Here is a 20036-nt window from a genome sequence, read left to right as displayed (position 1 = left end):
CGTCCCCAGATCCGGCCCCGCGCCCGGGGCCCTGCGCCCTGGGTCCGGCCTACTGGTGCTCGAGCGCCGAGGCCGCCCGCCGCTGCCAGGTGAGCAGGGAGGGGACACGGCGGGGGACACGGGAAGGCGGCGGGGGGGGGACACGGTGTCCCCCACCTGCCCACCGCTCTCCCCTAGGCCGAGCAGCACTGCCAGGCCCACGTGTGGGTGTGAGGGGCCGGGAGGAGACGTCACGGCGGCGCCCGGGCCGCGGGCGAAGACGGGGCGCGGGGAGGCTGCAAATAAAGCTCGGCTGCCAACGCCCCGCGGCTCCGTGTGCCTCGGTTTCCCCACGCCGGATGAGCCGCGGGGGGAAGCAGCAAGGCGGGGGGGAGGAGGCGGCTTTCTGGGAAATCTCCCCCCCCTTCCCCGTGCCGCCCTGATCCTCGCGAGCGGCTTTTCACACCTCTGTGCCCCACCTAAAAACTGCGAAAACCACGCGCTTCCTCCCCTCCGGCCTCGCGCGGGGTAGGGGCACGGGGAGGGAAGCCGAGCCTGGGTGGAAGCAGGAAAAAAAAGCCAACGGTGGCGGAAAACATTTAAAAAAATACATGGGGAGTCCTTTACTAGGTGGGCCGGGGGCAGAGCGGGCACCCATGGGTGCTGCCGCCAGCCCGCGGAGGCGGCGCCGGGTGAAGCGGAGGCCGGCGGCGCAGGGTCAGGCGCCTTGCTGGTTCGTCTCGTCCTCCTCGCGCCGCTTCCAGATCTGCGGGAGAGCGGAGGGGGGTCGTGGGGGGCGGCGAAGGCGGCGCCGGGGTTTTCGTGGGCCTCACGCCAACCCCGAGGACCCCCGGGGCGGGAGAGGGGGCCCCGGAGTTCCTCACCTGGATGTAGGCCTCGGAGAGCGTGATCATCTGGGGCAGGATGTCCGTCACCTGCAGGTCCTGCAGCTCGTACCACTTCCCGGTGCCCTGCGAAGGGACAGGAGGGGACAGGGGTGACACCGGGCGCCCTCAAGGCCCCCTTCCCGAGCCCGGCCGCGGCGAGGGGGGACTCACGTGGTGCAGCACGTGGATGCGGTAGGAGCCCTCGGAGGGTTTCCCGTCGTGCACGATGTTGGCGATGAGGTCGTAGGTGGTGTTGGCGTGCACGGCCTGCACCTCCTCCGACAGGTACTCCCGCAGGTCCACGTTGCTGCGGGGAGGGGCGGTGGGCACCCGCGCACCCCCGCACGGGGTGCCCAGAGCTTGGGGCATCGCCCGGGACGGTGGGAAACGGCCTGGTGGACCCCCTTGCTGGCCTCCAAAACCCCTCAGCAGCGGGGAAACCGAGGCAGGGCACTCGGGGACGTCCCAAACGTCACCGCCATCCCAGAGCCCGCTGCGTGGGCTCATCCCGCCCCAATCCGCGGCAAAAACCGGGCTGGGCGCGTCGCCACCGGTACTTACGTGATGGGGAAGTTGACGATGGTGGGGTTTTTCTCCACGAAGAAGTTGTTCTTGGTGAAGCGCTTGATGCAGAAGATGAGGTAGGGGGGCAGCTTGGTGAGCTGGAAACGCTTGAGGAAATTCTCCTTGTAGGTTTTGTACTCCTGGCCGCAAAGGGAAAGAGGGGCATCGGCGCGGGGTGCCCTCGGCGCCCAGGGAGCTCCCTTGAAGGCCCTCTGCTCCCTGGGCCTCCAGGGGACGCGGAGCCGAGGCCACCAGAGCCGGGTGCCACCCCGCGGGAGCGGGCAGCGAGCGCCGAGGCCTCACCTTCTCGGTGACGCCGTTGAATTTGGCCAGGATGCTGAAGAGCGGGACCTGGGGGATGATGAGCTGCTCCTTCTCGTCCTTGTAGAGCGGGGCGGTGGGCAGGTCCAGCGTGAGGTACATGAAGGTGGACTCCACCATGGTCTCCTGGTACTCGGCGTTCTGCAGCAGCTGCGCCTTCTCCTCGGCCGGCTGCGGGAGGCAGGCTCAGAGCGGGGCCCCACGGCCCCGGCCCCGGCCCCACGGATCGCGTGGGCGAGGGGGGGCCCCCTCCCCGCCGTCGCCATCCCAGCAGAGACTCACCAGATCCGGGTGCGGCAGCTTTTTGGTGAAGATGCGCATGGAGCCCTGGAAGACGTCGGTGACGATGGCTGCGGGCACACGGAGAAAGGGGCTGTCGGAGAGGCCGGGAGCGGATCTCAGGCAGAGCGGGGCACCCAACCGCCCCAACGGCTCAGCGCAGGCGTTCACACGTGGCGAGGCCGGGCCAGGAGAGAGACTAAAACCTTCTTTTAACCAGAGAAACCCTCCGAGACTCAGACCTTGCAGCCGATCGCAAGCTGCAAAGCCGTCAGTCGGCTCTTCGCTCCCCCCCGTGGCCGCTGTCGGGGTAGGACCGAGCAGGAGAGGTGACAAACATCACCCGGGGACATCAGGGCGGCTGTCGTGAGGTTCAAATCAGCCACATGAAAGCAGCCTTCAACCCAGAGCACCCTCCACTCACTCTTCTTCTTCTTCTTCGTGCCGCCCAGGGCCGAGTGCAGGGCGTTCAAGAACCAGGAGAGGAAGTCGACTCCGTCACCTGCAAGTCAGATATATCAGTGGCGGCATGTTAGGAGCATAAGGGAGCTTTCCCCTCCGCGCGGCACCGTCGAGGGGTCTCCGACCCTCCTCGGCCACCTCCGGCGCGGGGAAAGCGCTGCCCGTGGGCCCGGGGCGCCCGCGACGCCTCACCCTGCTTGGTGATCTGGAAGTTCTTCTTGCTGCAGAGCACCACGGCCTGCAGCATCTCGTGGGGGGAGACGTGCGCCTTGAAGTTGCGCGGGTTCCACAGCTTCCGCATGAGCTCCCCGAAGCGCTGCACCAGCAGGAACATGATGTCGCCCGGCGGGCGCTTGATGGTTTTGTAGTTGTCTTCCTCCAAGAAGTAATTCCGCAGCGGGGGGACGTTGGAGAGGGCCTGCGCGGGAGGCCGTCAGCCGGGACGCGCTCCCCGGCGGCCCCAGGGCGCAGCGGGTTCCCTCCCCCCGGAGCGGATCCCAAGCCGTATCCGGCGCCCGTACCTGGAGCACGGCGTTGGCGTAATCGTTGGCCTTGATGTTGTTGAGCCCCACGATGCCCGGCAGGTACGTGGTGCCGTCGTAGGCCCGCGAGAGCTTGGCCTGCTTGTCCAGGTTGGCGATCTGCTGCTTGGTGAAGGTGGGTTTCAACACGTACTGCGAGAGCGGAGGGGGAACAGCGTCAGGCCAGGAAGCCGAAGCCAACCGGCCCCCCCGTTGCAGGCGCTGCCGTGGCTCCCAGCAGCCCGAAATCCTCCGAGGACGGAGATATCGCCACCCTCCCACGCGTCCTACCGGAACACCTCTATCATGAAGACTTAAGAAGCCTTCGTCCCTTCCGCGTGACCCCGCCGCCTGTCACACGAGCGGGAACTCTCAGACGCCTCGACGCAGAGCTCCCCGCTCGCAAACCCCGACGGCCCGCGGGACGTGAACGTAAATCCCCAGTGTTTTGGCCCAAATCACTCGTTTGCGGGGTCACGGCAGCCCTCCCCGGCCCCCCGCCGGGATGGTGGCCGCACCGTGATGTCCTCCAGCGAGGAATCGATGATCTCGTAGTTGTCGGGGAGGCAGTAAAACTTGAGGGTGTGCAGGTTGAGGAAGACGTGGTGGCTGAACTGCACGCTGTGGATGTAGGCGTGAGATTTCAGCCCCCGGCCTGCCGAGGGAGAGGGAAGCGTCAGGGCCGCGAGGGGGGAACGCGGGACCGCGCGGCCCCCGGGGCTCAAACTCCGACCGCGACGGAGCCGGCGAGGCCGCGGGGAGCTCCAGAGCGGAGCCGGGAGGATCGACACGCGTCCGGCCGCAAAGGGAGTCGCTCAGGAGCCCCGAGCACGCGGGGACGGGCGAGAAACGGCCTCCTCCCCCCACACGGTGCCGAGCGACCCCCGTTCCCCCCCCCGCCAGGCGAGGCCTCACCCTGGAAGTACTTCCCGCACACGAGGCAGGCGTAGACGTTGATGTGCGACAGCGAGATGGAGCAGAGCTTCTCGAAATCGAAGTCCAGGACGCTTCTGCGACGGGACAATGAAAAGACCGTGGGGCAGCTACCCCCACCGCCACCCCCACAAGGGCCCGGTTCTGCCCCCACGGTGCCCGCGGCCCCCTCCCCGCTCACTTGTTGATGGTGTCGAGGTAGGGGCAGTGGCGGCTCCGCTGGTCCTCGGGGTCGAAGCGGCCGTAGCGCACTGCAGCGGGGGGTGGGCAGGCCCGTTAGCACCGGGCCCAAGCCGCGGACCCGTTACTCCCCCCCCGACCCCGCCGCACGGCCCCGTTCCTCCTCCTCCTCGGGTGTTGACCCCCCGCACGGGGCCGCCGCCAACACCCCAGTGCCCCGCGGGGGTGACACGAAGCAACCGGTAAAGCAGGGCCCCCCCCGGCGCACACCCCCACACTCGGTGCCCTGGGTCAGCCGGCGTCACCCGTCTGGGTGTCCAACATTGTCCCCTCTGGGCACCCGTAGATTTGCCCCCGGTCCCCCCCAGCATCACCCCCGGTTCCCCGCCCCCCCCCCGCAGCCCCAGAGCTGCCCCCGGTGCCCCCCAGCATCGGCCCCAGTTCACCCCCCAGCATCACCCCCGGTTCCCCGCCGTGCATCCCCACAGCTGCCCCCGGTTCCCCCCCCCACCCCGGCCACCCCCAGAGCTGCGCCCCGGCAGCAGCCCCGGTTCTGCCCCCGGCCCGGCCCGGTGTCCCCGGTTCCCACCTGGGGGCTCGGGCTCAGGCTCGGAGTCGCCGTCGGGCTCGCGCTCGCGCTTGATGCGCACCGGGCCGCCGCCGCCGCCGCCGCCGCCATGGCCCGCCCCGCTGCTACCGCTGCTGCTGCCGCCGGTGCCGGGCTCGCGCTTGATGCGCGCGGGGTCCACCGGGAGGGGGAGGGGCTCCGCCGCCTCCCGCCGGTCCCGCTCCCGCCCCCGTTCCGCCTCTCGCCGCCCCCGCGAACGCTCCGCCTCGCCCTCGCGGCGGCTCCGCGACGAGCCCCGCGACGATGACGACGACGAGCCGCCGCCGCCGCCCGAGCTCCGCGGCGCCGCCCGCGCCTCCCGCTCCCGCTCCCGCTTGCCGCGGCTCGACATCCCGCTGCCCACTGCGCAGGCGCTGCGGCGGCGGCGGCGGCACTGCGCAGGCGCGGCGGCGGCACTGCGCAGGCGCGGCGACCGCACCTCCCCGGGCCGGCGCGGCGGCACCGAGCCGCGAGTGAGAACTGCGCATGCGCAAGAGCGCGGACCGGGCGCGCCACCGCCCCTTCTCCACCGCCGTATCAAGCACTACGCATGCGCCGCTCCAACCCGGAAGCGTGAGGTTCCACCCCGGCTACTGCGCATGCACAGATGATCCGCCCGCGGGGGGGGGGGGGTGGAGGCGGGAAACACCCTCGGCGCCTGCGCAGCGCACCGGCTCCCACCCATTGGCGGCGCTGCCGCGCATGCGCACCGGCGCCGGTGCGGCCGGCGGGGCTTTTAAAGAGACAGCGTCCTTTTTCCTTCCGGGTGCGGTGCGCAGCGCCGTGCACCCTCGGGGGCCCGGCTCCGGGGACAGCCCCGGCCGCTCCCCGCCACCGCCTTCCCTGCCGGTGCCCGCGGGGGGGAGGCCCCGGGGGGCGGCGGCGGCAGCGGGCCGCTCCCGGGAGCGGCGGCCGATGGAGGCGGGCGCGGGCTGGCGCTGCCGGCCGGGCGGGCGGCTCGACATGAGCCACGGCTTCGTGCGCCACATCCGCCGCAACCAGATCGCCAGGTACCGGCCCCCCCTGCCCCGCCCCCGGGAGCCCGAGGCATCGCCGGGGCCCCCTCAGAGTCCCGGTGCGCCCCCCCGGGGATCTCGGAGACCCCCCCGGGGCCCCTCCTGACTTCCCCCGGGACCCCCGCGACCCCCGAGGCACCCCTGCCCCCCCGGGACCCCCGAGCCCCGCTGGGACAACCCCTCCCCCGACTCCGGTACCCCCCCCCCCCTCCCGGACCCCCGTGTCCTCCCGGGCGCCTCCCCCATTGCCCCTGCCCGGTCCTCGGCGGCGCGGTGCCGGTGCCGGCGGCGGCGGCGGCGCTGAGCGGGTCGGTGCCGGCGCCGGTGCCGGTGCAGGGACGCCTACGAGCGGGCGGTGCGGCAGGCCCGGGGACGGGCACGGAAGCGCCACACGCCGGCCCCGCCGCGGCCCCGCCGCCCCGACCAGCAGGTCTACCGGCCCCGCGGCCCCGGTGAGCAGCCCCGAGCGCGGGCGGGCATGGGGGCACCCTGGGGTGGGGTGAGACGTGGGGGGCACCTGAGGGAGGGATGGCGATGGGGAGGACCCCGGGGTGCGGGGTGCACCCGAGGGAGGGCTGGGGATGGGGGGGGCACCCTGGGGTGGGCCAGGGCCTGGGGGGCACCCGAGGGAGCGATGGGGGTGGGGGGGACCCCAGGGGGTGGGGGGCACCTGAGGGAGGGATGGGGGGCACCCTGGGATGCACTGGGACATGAGGGGCACCCTGGGGTGGGCTGGGGTGCAGGGAGCACCCGAGGGAGGGCTGGGCATGGGGGGGCACCCTGGGGTGCACTGGGGCATGGGGGGACACCCGAGGGAAGGCTGGGCACGGGGGGGCACCCTGGGGTGCACTGGGGCTTGGGGAGCACCCAAGGGAGTGCTGGGCACGGGGGGGCACCCTGGGGTGCACTGGGGCATGGGGGGACACCCAAGGGAAGGCTGGGCACAGGGGGGCACCCTGGGGTGCACTGGGGCATGGGGGGACACCCAAGGGAAGGCTGGGCACGGGGGGGCACCCTGGGGTGCACTGGGGCATGGGGGGACACCCGAGGGAAGGCTGGGCACGGGGGGGCACCCTGGGGTGCACTGGGGCTTGGGGGGCAGCCTGGGGTGTGCAGGACATGGGGGGCACCCTGGGGTGGGCTGGGGAGTGAGGGGGCACCCAAAAGAGGGCTGGGGGGGGCAGGGTAGTACCCAGGGGCACCCTGGGGTGGGCTGGGGCATGGGGGGCACCCACAGCACCGCTGAGGGTGCGGGGTGCCGGCAGGGGGGGCGGCCCGGAGCCCGGGTGAGAGCGGCACGGGTGCCACCGCCGCGGACGCCCGGGGACCCCGGCTCTTCTGCCTCGAGTACGAGGGGGACGACGGGAGCGTCACTGCCGTCATCGTGCATCAGGTGGGCGCCCGGGGGCCCAGGTGTCCGGGCACCCCCCCTCCCCCCAACCTCTGCACTGCGCCTCGAGGCTGCCCGCGGTGCCGCGGGGGGGGGCTGGGTGTCCCCTCCTGCCTGGGCAATGCCCTGGGTGCACCGGTGGGTGCCCCGGGGTGGGGGGGTGCAGTGGGTGCTGTGGGTGCCCGTTGCCCTGGGTGGGTGCCCTTAGGTTTAGGGGGTGAAAGGGGGGAGTTGGGTGCCCTGGAGGGCAGTGGGTGCCCCTGGGAAGGGAGGGGGGTACCCTGGGATGCAGGCGGGTGCTGGGGGGGTGGCAGGTGCCCCGGTGCGGGTGGGTGCTGGGGGGGTGGCAGACGCCCTGGGTGCAGATGGGCACCGTGGGGCAGGGCGGGCACCCCGAGGCGTGGAGCGGCAAGTACCCCGGTGCAGATGGGTGCCGTGGGGTGCAGCGGGTGCCCCCAGAGCATGGAGAAGGGGGGCAGCAGGTTCCCCGGGACGTGGGGGGCACCCACGGGTGCTGCTGACGGGGTGGCGGGTGCCGCAGGCGGACAGCGCGGAGGAGGTGACGCGGCGGGTGTGCGCCCGGAGCCCGCTGGAGCCCGCCCTGCGCCGGGCCCTGTGCCAGCGGGTGCAGGACGAGCTCAGCAAGCGCCGCGGGACCCGGTGACGGCGGGTGGCAGCGGGGACGTCGCCAGCCCGCAAGGGACAGTGCCAGCGGGGGCCAGTCGCTGGCTGACGCCAATAAAGGTGCTGTGAGGCCCCAGTGTGCGGCTGTCACTGGGGAAACTGAGGCACGGGGTGGGGGCACCGGCGTTGGGGCTGTGCTGGTGGGCACCCATGTGCTGCACCCATGGGTGCTGGTGTGGCTGCGTGAGGGCTGCTCTTCTGGGCGCTGCAGTGTGGCCTCCCCCATTGCCATCTGCCCTGGGGATGTCACCCAGTGTCCCCTGTCTTGTCCACTCTTAGGGCTCTGGGGTGGCACTGGCAGGGGGTTGGGTCCCCAGGGTCCTTGTCCCCTTCCCCAGGTGCTACCAGGACCATCGGGTCCCCCGGGTCCCCGTCATTTCCCTGGGGTCCCCGTCCCTTCCCTGGGCACTGCCAGGGCCATTGGGTCCCCAGGGTCCCCATCCTTTCCCTGGGGTCCCCGTCCTCTCCCTGGGCACTTCCAGGGCCATCAGGTCCCCAGGGTCCCCATCCTTTCCCTGGGGTCCCTGTCCTCTCCCTGGGTGCTTCCAGGGCCATCGGGTCCCCAGTGTCCCCATCCTTTCCCTGAGGTCCCTGTCCCCTTCCAGGTGTGGGGCAGCAGCAGGACAAATTCTGGGATTTTTAGCGTTTCTTTTTGTTTTTAATCTCAGCAGTGGCTATAAAGAGACTCACGGCGGAGACGGTCGCGGCTCCGCTGACCACCCGGGGACGGGGTGCCCGGCTGTGCCACGGGTGCCCGGGCGCTGCCGTGGGGTGCCGGGGCGACGCTGTGCCCCGGTGACACTCGCCCGGGGGATGCTGTGCCCTGGGAGGGCGCAGGCTGGGCCCATGGGTGCCCCGTGCCCTGCCACCCCAGGGTGCGGGGAGGTGACACCGGGCTGCAGCACCCCCGGGTCCTGCCCAGGCAGGAGGATGGGACACACATCCTCCCCCCCGGGGCACCCAAGGGAGAGCTGGCAGAGGGCGATTCCCCCTGCCCAGAGGGTGCCCCCAGGCCAGGGTCACCCCTCCCTGCAGTGCTTTGTTATTGTAGGGTCTCCCCAAAGCAGGGCCTGGTGGTTTGTCATCATGGGTGCTCTCTGGAGCAGGTCCCAGGGCTTTGTTATTGTAGGGTCTCCCCAAAGCAGGGCCCTGAGCTTTGTTATTGTAGGGTCCCACTGTTATTGCAGGGTGTCCCCAGAGCGGGTCCAGCCGATTTGTAGGCTCTCTCCAAAGTGGGGCCCAGCGGCCTTTTAGCGTAGGGTCTGCTTGGAGCAGGAGCCAGTGGATTGTTATTGTAGGGTCTCCTCAAAGTAGGTCCCCATGGTTTGTTACTGGAAGGTGTCCCCAAAGCAGATCCCGGTGGCACGTTATTGTAGGGTCCCATTGGAGCAGGACCCAGTGATTTATTATCGTAGGGTCTCCCCAAAGTGGGCCCAGTAGCTTGTTATTGTAGGGTGGCCCCAGAGCGGGTCCTGCCAGCTTGTTATTGTAGGGTCTCCTTGAAGAAGGAACTGCTGGTTTGTTATTGTAGGGTCTCCCTGAAGTGGGCCCAGTAGCTTGTTATTGTAGGGTGTCTCCAGAGTGGATCCTGCTGGTTTGTTATTGTAGGGTCTCCTTGAAAAAGGACCTGCTGGTTTGTTATTGTAGGGTCTCCCCAAAGTGGGTCCCAGTGGCTTGTTACTGGAAGGTCTCTCCAAAGCAGATCGTGGTGGCTTGTTATTGTAGGGTCTCCCCGAAGCCAGGCCCAGTGGCTTGTTATTGTAGGGTGTCTCCAGAGTGGATCCTGCTGGTGTGTTATTGTAGGGTCTCCGTGGAGCAGGACCTGCTGGTGTGTTATTGTAGGGTCTCCGTGGAGCAGGACCTGCTGGTGTGTTATTGTAGGGTCTCCCCAAAGTGGATCCCGGTGGCTTGTTATTGTAGGGTCTCCTTGGAGCAGGACCCAGTGGCTTGTTGTTGCAGGGTCTCCCCAAAGCAGGTCCCGGTGACATGTTATTGTAGGGTCTCCGGGGGGGCTGGCGCTGGCAGGGGCGGGCTGGGGGGGTGCTCAGTCCCCACCGGGGGCAGCCCGGGTGATGGCGGGTGGCACCGGGGGGGTGGCGGCGCTGGTGCCACCCAGCCACAGCGCCAGAACCACGATGAGGATGATGACGGCGAGGCCGACGGCCAGCCCCACCAGCACCAGGCGCCAGCGCCGATGCCTGGCCCGCTGCTTCTGTGCCACCGCCCGGCTGGTCCGCGTGAACACCTGGCCCTGGGGGCAAACGGCAAGTGGGCACCGGGACGGGCACCGCCCCCCCTGGGCCACCCCACGGTGCCCCCGACCAGGCCTCAATGTCCCCACAGAGCCCATCTGGGACTTGATGTCCTCGTGGTGCCCACCTAGTGTGATGCCTAGGGCCGTATGGCCTGGTAGTGCCCGTCCGAGGCTGTGTGTTCCCACGGTGTCCACCCAGGACGGTGCCCAGGGCCATATGTCCCCACGGTGGCCATCCAGGGCTCTACATCCCCACCCAGGATGGTGCCCAGGGCTATATGTCCCCATGGTGGCCATCCACGGCTCTGTATCCTCATGGTGCCCACCCAGGATGGTGCCCAGAGCCATATGTCCCCATGGTGGCCATCCAGAGCTCTACGTCCCCACCCAGGATGGTGCCCAGGGCCATATGTCCCCATGGTGGCCATCCAGAGCTCTATGTCACCACCCAGCACGGTGCCCAGGGCCATATGTCCCCATGATGGCCCACGGTGGCCATCCAGGGCTCAACGTCCCCACCCAGCACGGTGCCCAGGGCCATACGTCCCCATGGTGGCCATCCATGGCTCTGTATCCTCATGGTGCCCACCCAGGATGGTGCCCAGAGTCATATGTCCCCATGGTGGCCATCCAGGGCTCTACGTCCCCACCCAGCACGGTGCCCAGGGCCATATGTCCCCACGGTGGCCATCCAGGGCTCTACATCCCCACCCAGCACGGTGCCCAGGGCCATATGTCCCCACGGTGGCCATCCAGGACTCCGTGTCCCCGCAGTGCCACCCGTCGTGCCCCTACCATGCTGCGCAGCTCCTCGGCCCGGTCGTCCAGGTCGCTGAGCTTGCCCTCGCGCTCCAGCGCCTTGGTGAAGTTCTCCTTCATGATCTGCGCCACCTCCTCGGCCTCCTGCTGACACCGCTCCAGCTTGGCCTGGGGTGGGGGACAGGGTCAGCGGGGAGGGGGCCACGGGGGGGCCACGGGGACAGGGCCATATAGGGCACATGGGGACCATGGGCACAGAGCATATGGGGACAGGGACATATGGGGACCATGGGGACAGTGGCAAATGGCCACTACAGGGACAGGACACACGGGGGCAGGACACACGGGGACAGGACACATGGGGACTGGGCCATATAGGGCACACAGGGACCACAGGGATGTGGCCTATGGGGACAGGACGCAGCGGGGACTGTGGGGACGGGGCAAATGGGGACAGCAGGGAGGGGGACCGTGGGGGACAGGGACATCGGGGGGGGGGACAGGGCCACGCAGGGATCACCCAGAGGGGGCATGGGGATGCCGTGGGGACACAGGGGAAGTGCCAGCGAGGGCCACCTGCCCCACGGGGCCCCGGCTCCCCCCCCCCCCCGAGAAGGAAGCACCCGCTGGAGCCCCAAACCGGGGGGGCCGGGACCCCCCCCCCAGGGTGGCCTGCGAACCCAGGGACAGTCCCCAAGCCCCGGGGGGGGGGGCCTGAGTCCCCTGGGTCCCCCCCCTACCCGCCCCCCAAGTCCCCAACCGCCTCCCCCAGCCCCCAAATTCCCCCCCCCCCCCGGCCTCAGTTTCCCCGGGGGCCGCCCAAGGTCAGCGGGGACGGCCGAGACGGGTCCCGGGACACCGGCCCCGACGGGACCCCCCCCCCCCCGCCCATTTCCCCGGGGCACCGGGCACAGCGGGACCCCCCCCGCCCCGACCGGGCACAGCCCGGTCCCGGCAGGGCCCCCCCCCCCCCCCGGCCGCCTTTCCTGCTCCGCTTTCCGGGAACCGAAAGCGAAAGCGGCGCCGGTGCTTCCCGGTGCTCCCGGTGCTCACCATGGCTCCGGCGCCCCGACGGGCGGGGACGGCGGCTCCGGCGACGGCAACGGGGACGGCGCCGCTCCCGGGGACGGCGACAACCGGCTCTGCCCCGGCCCGACCCGCCCCAGGGGCCTCCCCCGGCAGGAGGGACCCGGCTGGCCCGGCCCCCCCCGCCCCCGCCGCCGGGCACCGGGTCCCCCCCCCCCCGCCCCGGCGACTGTCCCCGGGAAGGGGGTGGCACCGGGTCCCCCCGCCCCAGCCGGACCCTTGGGTCCTGCCCCGTCCTGGTGCTGGAAACGGGGGTGCCCCCCCCTCCTGGGACGCCTGGGTGCCCCCCACCCCATCCCCTTCTTGGAAATGGGGGTCCTTCCCCCCCCCCACAGCCCTCTGGGTGCCCCCCCCGGGACGCCTGGGTGCCCCCGGATATCTGGGTGCCCCCCAGCCACGAGGCAGGGCTCCCCCCCCCACCCCAGAAATGTGGGTCCCCCCCCCATCCCAGCCCCCAACACCCAGGTGCCCCCCACCCAGCCTGGAAACATGGGTTACCCAGACCCGGACGCCTGGGTCCTCCCCCCCCCCCCAGCCCCAGGGATGTGGGTGCTCCCCCCATCCCAAACAACTGGGTGCCCCCCAGCCCCAGGGACATGGGTGCCCCCTGCCCCACATCCCAGAAGACCGGGTGCCCCCCATCCCCAGAGACATGGGTGCCCCCTGCCCCCCATCCCAGAAGACCGGGTGCCCCCCAGCCCCAGAGATGGGGGTGTCCCCTGCCCCCCATCCCAAAAGACCACGTGCCCCCCAGCCCCAGGGACATGGGTGCCCCTCATCCCAAAAAACTGGGTGCCCCCCATCCCAAACACCCGTGTGCCCCCCAGCCCCAGAGATGTGGGTGCCCCTCATCCCAAAAAACTGGGTGCCCCCTGCCCCCCATCCCAGAAGACCGGGTGCCCCCCAGCCCCAGGGACGTGGGTGCCCCCAACTCGGACACCTGGGTCCCATCCCCCCCCCGAAACACACAGCCACACAGGGCACCCCCCACCCCCCACCCTGAGGCACAGGTCCCCGCCGCGGGCCCCTGGCACGGTGACGGCGCGGGGACACTGCGCCCTTTGTCCCCGGCCGGCGCCAGCTGCCCGCCTGGCACCGCTCCGCGCCGGCGCGGCACCCGCAGCACCCACGACACCCACGCGCGGCTCGTTGGGACTCGCTGTATTGCCCGCAAAGGGGGAGAAACATGGGGGGGGGGGGGAGCCACGGCGCCCGGGCACCCGCGGGGCCCCTGGGCCCCCCCGAAGGCACGCGGGGCGGGTGCCCGGCGCGGCCCGTCTAGGTGGGGATGACGCCCGAGGCGAGGAGGATGATGAGGATGAGGATGACGGCGCCCACGAGGCCGAGGATGAGGAGCAGCTTCACGTTCTTCCACCAGTACTTGCGGGCCACCTTCTGCGACGTCGTCTTGAAATGCTCCGACTGCGGGCGGAGGCGGGCGCCGGGCTCGGGGTGCTGCACCCCGGGGTCCCCCCCCACCCCAGGGACCCGGTGCCACCTTGGGGACCCTGCACCCATCCCACCACCCTGGGTCCTGCACCTCCAGGACCACCCAGGGACCTGGTGCCACCTTGGGGACCCTGCACCCATCCCACCACCCTGGGTCCTGCACCTCCAGGACCACCCAGGGACCTGGTGCCACCCTGGGGACCCTGCACCCATCCCATGACCTTGTGTCCTGCACCTCTAGGACCACCCAGGGACCTGGTGCCACCCTGGGGACCTTCACCCATCCCATGACCTTGTGTCCTGCACCTCTAGGACCACCCAGGGACCTGGTGCCACCCTGGGGACCTTCACCCATCCCATGACCTTGTGTCCTGCACCTCCAGGACCACCCAGGGACCTGGTGCCACCCTGGAGACCCTGCACCCATCCCATGACCTTGTGTCCTGCACCTCTAGGACCACCCAGGGACCTGGTGCCACCCTGGGGACCTTCACCCATCCCATGACCTTGTGTCCTGCACCTCCAGGACCACCCAGGGACCTGGTGCCACCCTGGGGACCCTGCACCCATCCCATGACACTGTGTCCTGCACCTCCAGGACCACCCAGGGACCTGGTGCCACCTTGGGGACCCTGCACCCATCCCACCACCCTGGGTCCTGCACCTCCAGGACCACCCAGGGACCTGGTGCCACCCTGGGGACCTTCACCCATCCCATGACCTTGTGTCCTGCACCTCTAGGACCACTCAGGGACCCAGTAGCCACCTTGGGGACCCTGCACCCATCCCATGACACTGTGTCCTGCACCTCCAGGACCACCCAGGGACCTGGTGCCACCTTGGGGACCCTGCACCCATCCCACCACCCTGTGTCCTGCACCTCCAGGACCACCCAGGGACCTGGTGCCACCCTGGGGACCCTGCACCCATCCCTCCACCCTGTGTCCTGCACCTCCAGGACCACCCAGGGACCTGGTGCCACCCTGGGGACCCTGCACCCATCCCATGACCTTGTGTCCTGCACCTCTAGGACCACCCAGGGACCTGGTGCCACCCTGGGGACCTTCACCCATCCCATGACCTTGTGTCCTGCACCTCTAGGACCACCCAGGGACCTGGTGCCACCCTGGGGACCTTCACCCATCCCATGACCTTGTGTCCTGCACCTCTAGGACCACCCAGGGACCTGGTGCCACCCTGGGGACCTTCACCCATCCCATGACCTTGTGTCCTGCACCTCTAGGACCACCCAGGGACCTGGTGCCACCCTGGGGACCTTCACCCATCCCATGACCTTGTGTCCTGCACCTCCAGGACCACCCAGGGACCTGGTGCCACCCTGGAGACCCTGCACCCATCCCATGACCTTGTGTCCTGCACCTCTAGGACCACCCAGGGACCTGGTGCCACCCTGGGGACCTTCACCCATCCCATGACCTTGTGTCCTGCACCTCCAGGACCACCCAGGGACCTGGTGCCACCCTGGGGACCCTGCACCCATCCCATGACCTTGTGTCCTGCACCTCTAGGACCACCCAGGGACCTGGTGCCACCCTGGGGACCTTCACCCATCCCATGACCTTGTGTCCTGCACCTCCAGGACCACCCAGGGACCTGGTGCCACCCTGGAGACCCTGCACCCATCCCATGACCTTGTGTCCTGCACCTCTAGGACCACCCAGGGACCTGGTGCCACCCTGGGGACCTTCACCCATCCCATGACCTTGTGTCCTGCACCTCCAGGACCACCCAGGGACCTGGTGCCACCCTGGGGACCCTGCACCCATCCCATGACACTGTGTCCTGCACCTCCAGGACCACCCAGGGACCTGGTGCCACCTTGGGGACCCTGCACCCATCCCATGACACTGTGTCCTGCACCTCTAGGACCACCCAGGGACCTGGTGCCACCCTGGGGACCTTCACCCATCCCATGACCTTGTGTCCTGCACCTCCAGGACCACCCAGGGACCTGGTGCCACCCTGGGGACCCTGCACCCATCCCATGACACTGTGTCCTGCACCTCACGGACCACCCAGGGACCTGGTGCCACCTTGGGGACCCTGCACCCATCCCACCACCCTGGGTCCTGCACCTCCAGGACCACCCAGGGACCTGGTGCCACCCTGGGGACCTTCACCCATCCCATGACCTTGTGTCCTGCACCTCTAGGACCACTCAGGGACCCAGTAGCCACCTTGGGGACCCTGCACCCATCCCATGACACTGTGTCCTGCACCTCCAGGACCACCCAGGGACCTGGTGCCACCTTGGGGACCCTGCACCCATCCCACCACCCTGTGTCCTGCACCTCCAGGACCACCCAGGGACCTGGTGCCACCCTGGGGACCCTGCACCCATCCCTCCACCCTGTGTCCTGCACCTCCAGGACCACCCAGGGACCTGGTGCCACCCTGGGGACCCTGCACCCATCCCATGACCTTGTGTCCTGCACCTCTAGGACCACCCAGGGACCTGGTGCCACCCTGGGGACCTTCACCCATCCCATGACCTTGTGTCCTGCACCTCTAGGACCACCCAGGGACCTGGTGCCACCCTGGGGACCTTCACCCATCCCATGACCTTGTGTCCTGCACCTCTAGGACCACCCAGGGACCTGGTGCCACCCTGGGGACCTTCACCCATCCCATGACCTTGTGTCCTGCACCTCTAGGACCACCCAGGGACCTGGTGCCACCCTGGGGACCTTCACCCATCCCATGACCTTGTGTCCTGCACCTCCAGGACCACCCAGGGACCTGGTGCCACCCTGGAGACCCTGCACCCATCCCATGACCTTGTGTCCTGCACCTCTAGGACCACCCAGGGACCTGGTGCCACCCTGGGGACCTTCACCCATCCCATGACCTTGTGTCCTGCACCTCCAGGACCACCCAGGGACCTGGTGCCACCCTGGGGACCCTGCACCCATCCCATGACCTTGTGTCCTGCACCTCTAGGACCACCCAGGGACCTGGTGCCACCCTGGGGACCTTCACCCATCCCATGACCTTGTGTCCTGCACCTCCAGGACCACCCAGGGACCTGGTGCCACCCTGGAGACCCTGCACCCATCCCATGACCTTGTGTCCTGCACCTCTAGGACCACCCAGGGACCTGGTGCCACCCTGGGGACCTTCACCCATCCCATGACCTTGTGTCCTGCACCTCCAGGACCACCCAGGGACCTGGTGCCACCCTGGGGACCCTGCACCCATCCCATGACACTGTGTCCTGCACCTCCAGGACCACCCAGGGACCTGGTGCCACCTTGGGGACCCTGCACCCATCCCATGACACTGTGTCCTGCACCTCTAGGACCACCCAGGGACCTGGTGCCACCCTGGGGACCCTGCACCCATCCCATGACACTGTGTCCTGCACCTCCAGGACCACCCAGGGACCTGGTGCCACCTTGGGGACCCTGCACCCATCCCACCACCCTGTGTCCTGCACCTCCAGGACCACCCAGGGACCTGGTGCCACCCTGGGGACCCTGCACCCATCCCATGACCTTGTGTCCTGCACCTCCAGGACCACCCAGGGACCTGGTGCCACCCTGGGGACCTTCACCCATCCCATGACACTGTGTCCTGCACCTCTAGGACCACCCAGGGACCTGGTGCCACCCTGGGGACCTTCACCCATCCCATGACCTTGTGTCCTGCACCTCACGGACCACCCAGGGACCTGGTGCCACCCTGGGGACCCTGCACCCATCCCATGACCTTGTGTCCTGCACCTCCAGGACCACCCAGGGACCTGGTGCCACCCTGGGGACCTTCACCCATCCCATGACCTTGTGTCCTGCACCTCACGGACCACCCAGGGACCTGGTGCCACCCTGGGGACCCTGCACCCATCCCATGACCTTGTGTCCTGCACCTCCAGGACCACCCAGGGACCTGGTGCCACCCTGGGGACCTTCACCCATCCCATGACCTTGTGTCCTGCACCTCTAGGACCACCCAGGGACCTGGTGCCAACCCCAGGGACCCTGCACCCACGTCAGGACCCAGCGCCCACCCTGGGGACCTGGTGCCACTTCGTGGGGACCCTCTGCCCACGCCAGGGACCCAGCACCCACCCGGGAACCCCGCGCCCAACCCCGCGTCCCCGAGGGCGGCCGGGGCCATGCCCAGCGCCCGCGGCGGCTTCCCCCGGGACGCGCCCAGCACCGGGCCCCCGCCGAGCCCCTCACCGTGGCCTCCAGGTCCTCGGTCTTGTTGCGGAGGTGGTCGAGGTTCTCGCCCCGCGCCAGGATACGCTCCACGTTCTGCGTCATGATGGTCTTGACGCCCTCCACCTCGCTCTGCAGGTCCCGCACCCGCTCGCTGCCCGCCTGCCGCGACACCGCCCGGGGCCTCAGGGTGGGCGCCCGGCCCCCCAGGTGTGGGGCTGAGCACCCCACGGGCCCCCCGCGTAGAGCCTGGGTGCCCTACGGGCACCCCCATGGACCCTGGGCACCCCATATGCACCTGGGGCACCCACACAGCCCCTGGGCACCCCTGGCACCCCACAGGCACCCCACATAGAGCCTGGGCACCCCACATGCACCCTGGCACCCCACAGGGCCTCCAGGCACCCCACAAGGACCCCACATGCATCCTGGGCACCCCATATGCACCCCAGACACCCTACATGGACTCCGGGCACCCCACAGGGACCCCACATGCACCCTGGGTGCCCCACATAGCCCCTGGGCACCCCTGGCACCCCACAGGGCCTCCGGGCACCCCACATGGACCCTGGCACCCCACAGGGACCCCATATGCATCCAGAGGACCCCATATGCACCCTGGGCACCCTACACAGACCCCAGGCACCCCATATAGAGCCTGGGCACCCCACATGCACTCCTGGGCACCCCACAGGGATTCTGGGCACCCCTGGCACCCCAATAGGGACCCATAAGCACTCACAGGGACCCCGGCCACCCCACAAGGACGCTGGGCACCCTACATAGAGCCTGGGCACCCTACATGCACTCTGGTATCCCACAAGGACCCACATGGACCCTGGGCACCCCATAGGGACCCCAGGCACCCTAATAGGGACCCATAGGCACCCACATGGACCCTGGGCACCCCATAGGGACCCCAGGCACCCTAATAGGGACCCATAGGCACCCACATGGACCCTGGGCACCCCACAGGGACCCCAGGCACCCTAATAGGGACCCACAGGCACCCACATGGAGCCTGGGCACCCCAAATGGAGCCTGGGCACCCCACATGCATCCAGAGGACCCCATATGCACCCTGAGCACCCCACACAGACCCTGGGCACCCCACGAGGCCTCTGGGCACCCCACGGGGACCCCACAGGGACCCCCAGCACCTCAACAGGGACCCACAGGGACCCCGGGCACCCCACAGGGACCCCACATGCATCCTGGGCACCCCATATGCACCCCAGACACCCTACATGGACTCCGGGCACCCCACAGGGACCCCACATGCACCCTGGGTGCCCCACATAGCCCCTGGGCACCCCTGGCACCCCACAGGGCCTCTGGGCATCCCACATAGAGCCTGGGCACCCCAAAGGGACCCCATATGCATCCAGAGGACCCCATATGCACCCTGGGCACCCTACACAGACTCCAGGCACCCCATATAGAGCCTGGGCACCCCACAGGCACCCCTGGGCACCCCACAGGGATCCTGGGCACCCCTGGCACCCCAATAGGGACCCATAAGCACTCACAGGGACCCCGGCCACCCCACAAGGGCGCCGGGCACCCTACATAGAGCCTGGGCACCCTACATGCACCCTGGCACCCCACAGGGACCCACATGGAGCCTGGGCACCCCACAGGGACCCCAGGCACCCTAATAGGGACCCATAGGCACCCACATGGAGCCTGGGCACCCCAAATGGAGCCTGGGCACCCCACAAAGACTCCAGGCACCCCACATGCATCCAGAGGACCCCATATGCGCCCTGAGCACCCCACACAGACCCTGGGCACCCCACGGGGCCTCTGGGCACCCCACAGGGACCCCACAGGGACCCCCGGCACCTCAACAGGGACCCACAGGGACCCCATATGCGCCCTGGGCACCCCACACAGACCCCGGGCACCCCTGGCACCCCATATAGAGCCTGGGCACCCCACAGGGACCCCCGGCACCTCAACAGGGACCCACAGGCACCCACGGGGACCCCGGGGGGGCCCCAGGGACCCTGCACGGAGCCCGGGGACCCCCCGGCACCCCCCGGCAGCCGGGCTGCCCAGGGCCCCCACCCCCACGCCGCCGGCAGCCGCAGCCCAACGGCGCCGCCGCCACTTCCCCTTCCCGGCCCGGCCCTGCCCGGTTCGGCCCCGGTTCGGCTCGGTTCGGCCCCGGTTCGGCCCGGCCCGGCGGCGGGCGCTCACCATGGCTGGGGCCGGGACCGGGGCCACTGGCGGTGCCGGTGCCGCTGCCGCCCGGTGCTTCCTCCTGCGGCCCGGCCCCGCCTCGCCTCGCCTCGCCGGGGCCCTTCCGGGGGCGGCGGCCGCGGGTCAGAGGTCACGGGGGGGGGGGGCAGGGGGCAGAGGTCACGCGCCGGGTGGGGGGAGGGGGAGGGGGAGAGGGAGCAGCCCCCCCCCCCGGGTCGGCAGCACCTCCCCCCCCCCCCCCCGCCCCCTCCCCGCGCCCCTCGCGACACCCGCGGCGGC

General features: G+C 69.9%; 4 protein-coding genes and 1 long non-coding RNA gene across 5 annotated transcripts; 1 reads left to right on the top strand and 4 right to left on the bottom strand.

Moving 5' to 3' along the window:
* Positions 1–577: 577 nt before the first annotated feature.
* Positions 578–5145, bottom strand: USP39 (ubiquitin specific peptidase 39). Its single transcript, XM_064497710.1, has 13 exons — positions 4716–5145; positions 4128–4197; positions 3929–4023; positions 3532–3668; positions 3014–3166; positions 2685–2910; positions 2455–2532; positions 2034–2101; positions 1734–1922; positions 1428–1570; positions 1038–1173; positions 864–950; positions 578–745 (listed from the first exon to the last, which is right to left on the bottom strand). Exons 1-13 carry the CDS (start codon positions 5083–5085, stop codon positions 698–700), a joined length of 1800 nt encoding a protein of 599 aa, XP_064353780.1. The 5' UTR covers positions 5086–5145; the 3' UTR covers positions 578–697.
* A 59-nt stretch (positions 5146–5204) lies between these two features.
* C26H2orf68 (chromosome 26 C2orf68 homolog) lies at positions 5205–7899 on the top strand. The gene is made up of 4 exons (XM_064497711.1): positions 5205–5743; positions 6086–6201; positions 7015–7142; positions 7681–7899. The coding sequence occupies exons 1-4, from the start codon at positions 5220–5222 to the stop codon at positions 7801–7803; spliced, it is 891 nt and encodes a 296-aa protein (XP_064353781.1). The 5' UTR covers positions 5205–5219; the 3' UTR covers positions 7804–7899.
* Positions 7900–8461: 562 nt separating this feature from the next.
* On the bottom strand, positions 8462–12030 carry VAMP5 (vesicle associated membrane protein 5). The gene is made up of 3 exons (XM_064497743.1): positions 11890–12030; positions 10873–11004; positions 8462–10074 (listed from the first exon to the last, which is right to left on the bottom strand). The coding sequence occupies exons 1-3, from the start codon at positions 11890–11892 to the stop codon at positions 9868–9870; spliced, it is 342 nt and encodes a 113-aa protein (XP_064353813.1). The 5' UTR covers positions 11893–12030; the 3' UTR covers positions 8462–9867.
* Positions 12031–13068: 1038 nt separating this feature from the next.
* VAMP8 (vesicle associated membrane protein 8) lies at positions 13069–19916 on the bottom strand. The gene is made up of 3 exons (XM_064497839.1): positions 19755–19916; positions 17574–17714; positions 13069–13344 (listed from the first exon to the last, which is right to left on the bottom strand). Exons 1-3 carry the CDS (start codon positions 19755–19757, stop codon positions 13201–13203), a joined length of 288 nt encoding a protein of 95 aa, XP_064353909.1. The 5' UTR covers positions 19758–19916; the 3' UTR covers positions 13069–13200.
* On the bottom strand, positions 14993–15655 carry LOC135323693 (uncharacterized). The gene is made up of 3 exons (XR_010385169.1): positions 15612–15655; positions 15468–15538; positions 14993–15395 (listed from the first exon to the last, which is right to left on the bottom strand). It is a non-coding gene; the product is annotated as an uncharacterized LOC135323693 (long non-coding RNA).
* Positions 19917–20036: the final 120 nt, after the last annotated feature.

The sequence above is a fragment of the Dromaius novaehollandiae genome, chromosome 26, assembly GCF_036370855.1.
Source record: "Dromaius novaehollandiae isolate bDroNov1 chromosome 26, bDroNov1.hap1, whole genome shotgun sequence".
NCBI classification, from domain to species: domain Eukaryota; kingdom Metazoa; phylum Chordata; class Aves; order Casuariiformes; family Dromaiidae; genus Dromaius; species Dromaius novaehollandiae.
The sequence above is the reverse complement of the archived record's forward strand: the minus strand, read 5'-3'. Positions and strand labels throughout refer to the sequence as shown.